Source organism: Eimeria mitis, genomic scaffold (genome assembly GCF_000499745.2).
Source record: "Eimeria mitis Houghton genomic scaffold, Emh_scaff298, whole genome shotgun sequence".
Taxonomy (NCBI): Eukaryota; Apicomplexa; class Conoidasida; order Eucoccidiorida; family Eimeriidae; genus Eimeria; species Eimeria mitis.
Window position 1 is genome coordinate 13,420 of NW_013571322.1, and position 936 is coordinate 14,355.

Here is a 936-nt window from a genome sequence, read left to right on the forward strand (position 1 = left end):
TACAACGATAGCAGCAGCAGCAGCAGAAACAGCAGCAACAGCAGCAGCAGCAGCAGCATACAGCACAGAAACAAAATAATGCAGCATTTGTGACGTCGCTGCTGCTGCTGCTGCAGCAGTTGCTGATACTGTTGCTGCTGCCGTTTCTGCTGCTGCTGCTGCTGCTGCTCCTGTTGCTGCTGCTGCTGCTGCTGCTGCTGCTGCTTACAACAGTTTGGTCTTGGTTGGTGCTCAGCAGACAGACCCCCGCGCGGAACGGCGCAACAGCATGGCCTGCTGCTGCTGCTGCTGCTGCTGCTCCTGCTGCTGCTGCTGCTGCTGCGTTGCTGCTGCTGAGATCTTCGCTCGGCCTCAGTCGCTGCAGTTCAACAGCAGCAGCAAACGCAACAGAGCAGCAGCGCATGCAGCAGCAACCGAATGTACCAGCAGCAGCAGCAGCAGCAGCAGCAGCAGCAGCAGACTACACCAGCAGCAACAGCAGCAGCAGCAACAGCAGCAAACTGCGTCGGACCTGCATTATTCTCTTCTGCAGGCTGAGTATATCCAAGGCATCTTCTTGCTGCTGCTGCTGCTGCTGCTGTTGCTGCTGCTGCTGCTGCTGCTGCTGCTGCGAATCTAAGACACCCATCCTTTTAAGCCGCCGCTGCTGGAAGCGCTGCACAAGCTGCTGCTGCTGCTGCAGCACCAGCACGAGTTGCTGCTGCTGCTGCTGCTGCTCCTGCAGCAGCAGCTGCTGCTCCTGTTGCTGCTGCTGCTGCTGCTGCTGCTGCTGCTGCTGCGGATGCTCTGAAGCGTCTCTGTCTTTACCCGGCAGCAGCAGCAACCCATCGGTTTGCTGCTGCATCGAAAACTCATCATTGCTGCTTCTGCTGCTGTTGCTGCTGCTGCTGCTGCTCCTGCTGCTGCTGCTGCTCCTGCTGCTGCTGCTGCTGCTGC

At 58.8% G+C, this 936-nt stretch overlaps 1 protein-coding gene across 1 annotated transcript in view; it reads right to left on the minus strand.

Annotated features, from left to right (window-relative positions):
- Nucleotides 1-936, minus strand: part of EMH_0007090 (uncharacterized protein) — a gene marked incomplete at both ends in the record, with an annotated part of 10,814 nt that overhangs the window by 9,631 nt on the left and 247 nt on the right. Inside the window, 2 exons of the mRNA XM_013497852.1 lie at nucleotides 209-358; nucleotides 512-934. Of these exons, the coding sequence (XP_013353306.1) occupies nucleotides 209-358; nucleotides 512-934 (573 nt within the window). The remainder of the gene's footprint in view (nucleotides 1-208; nucleotides 359-511; nucleotides 935-936) is intronic.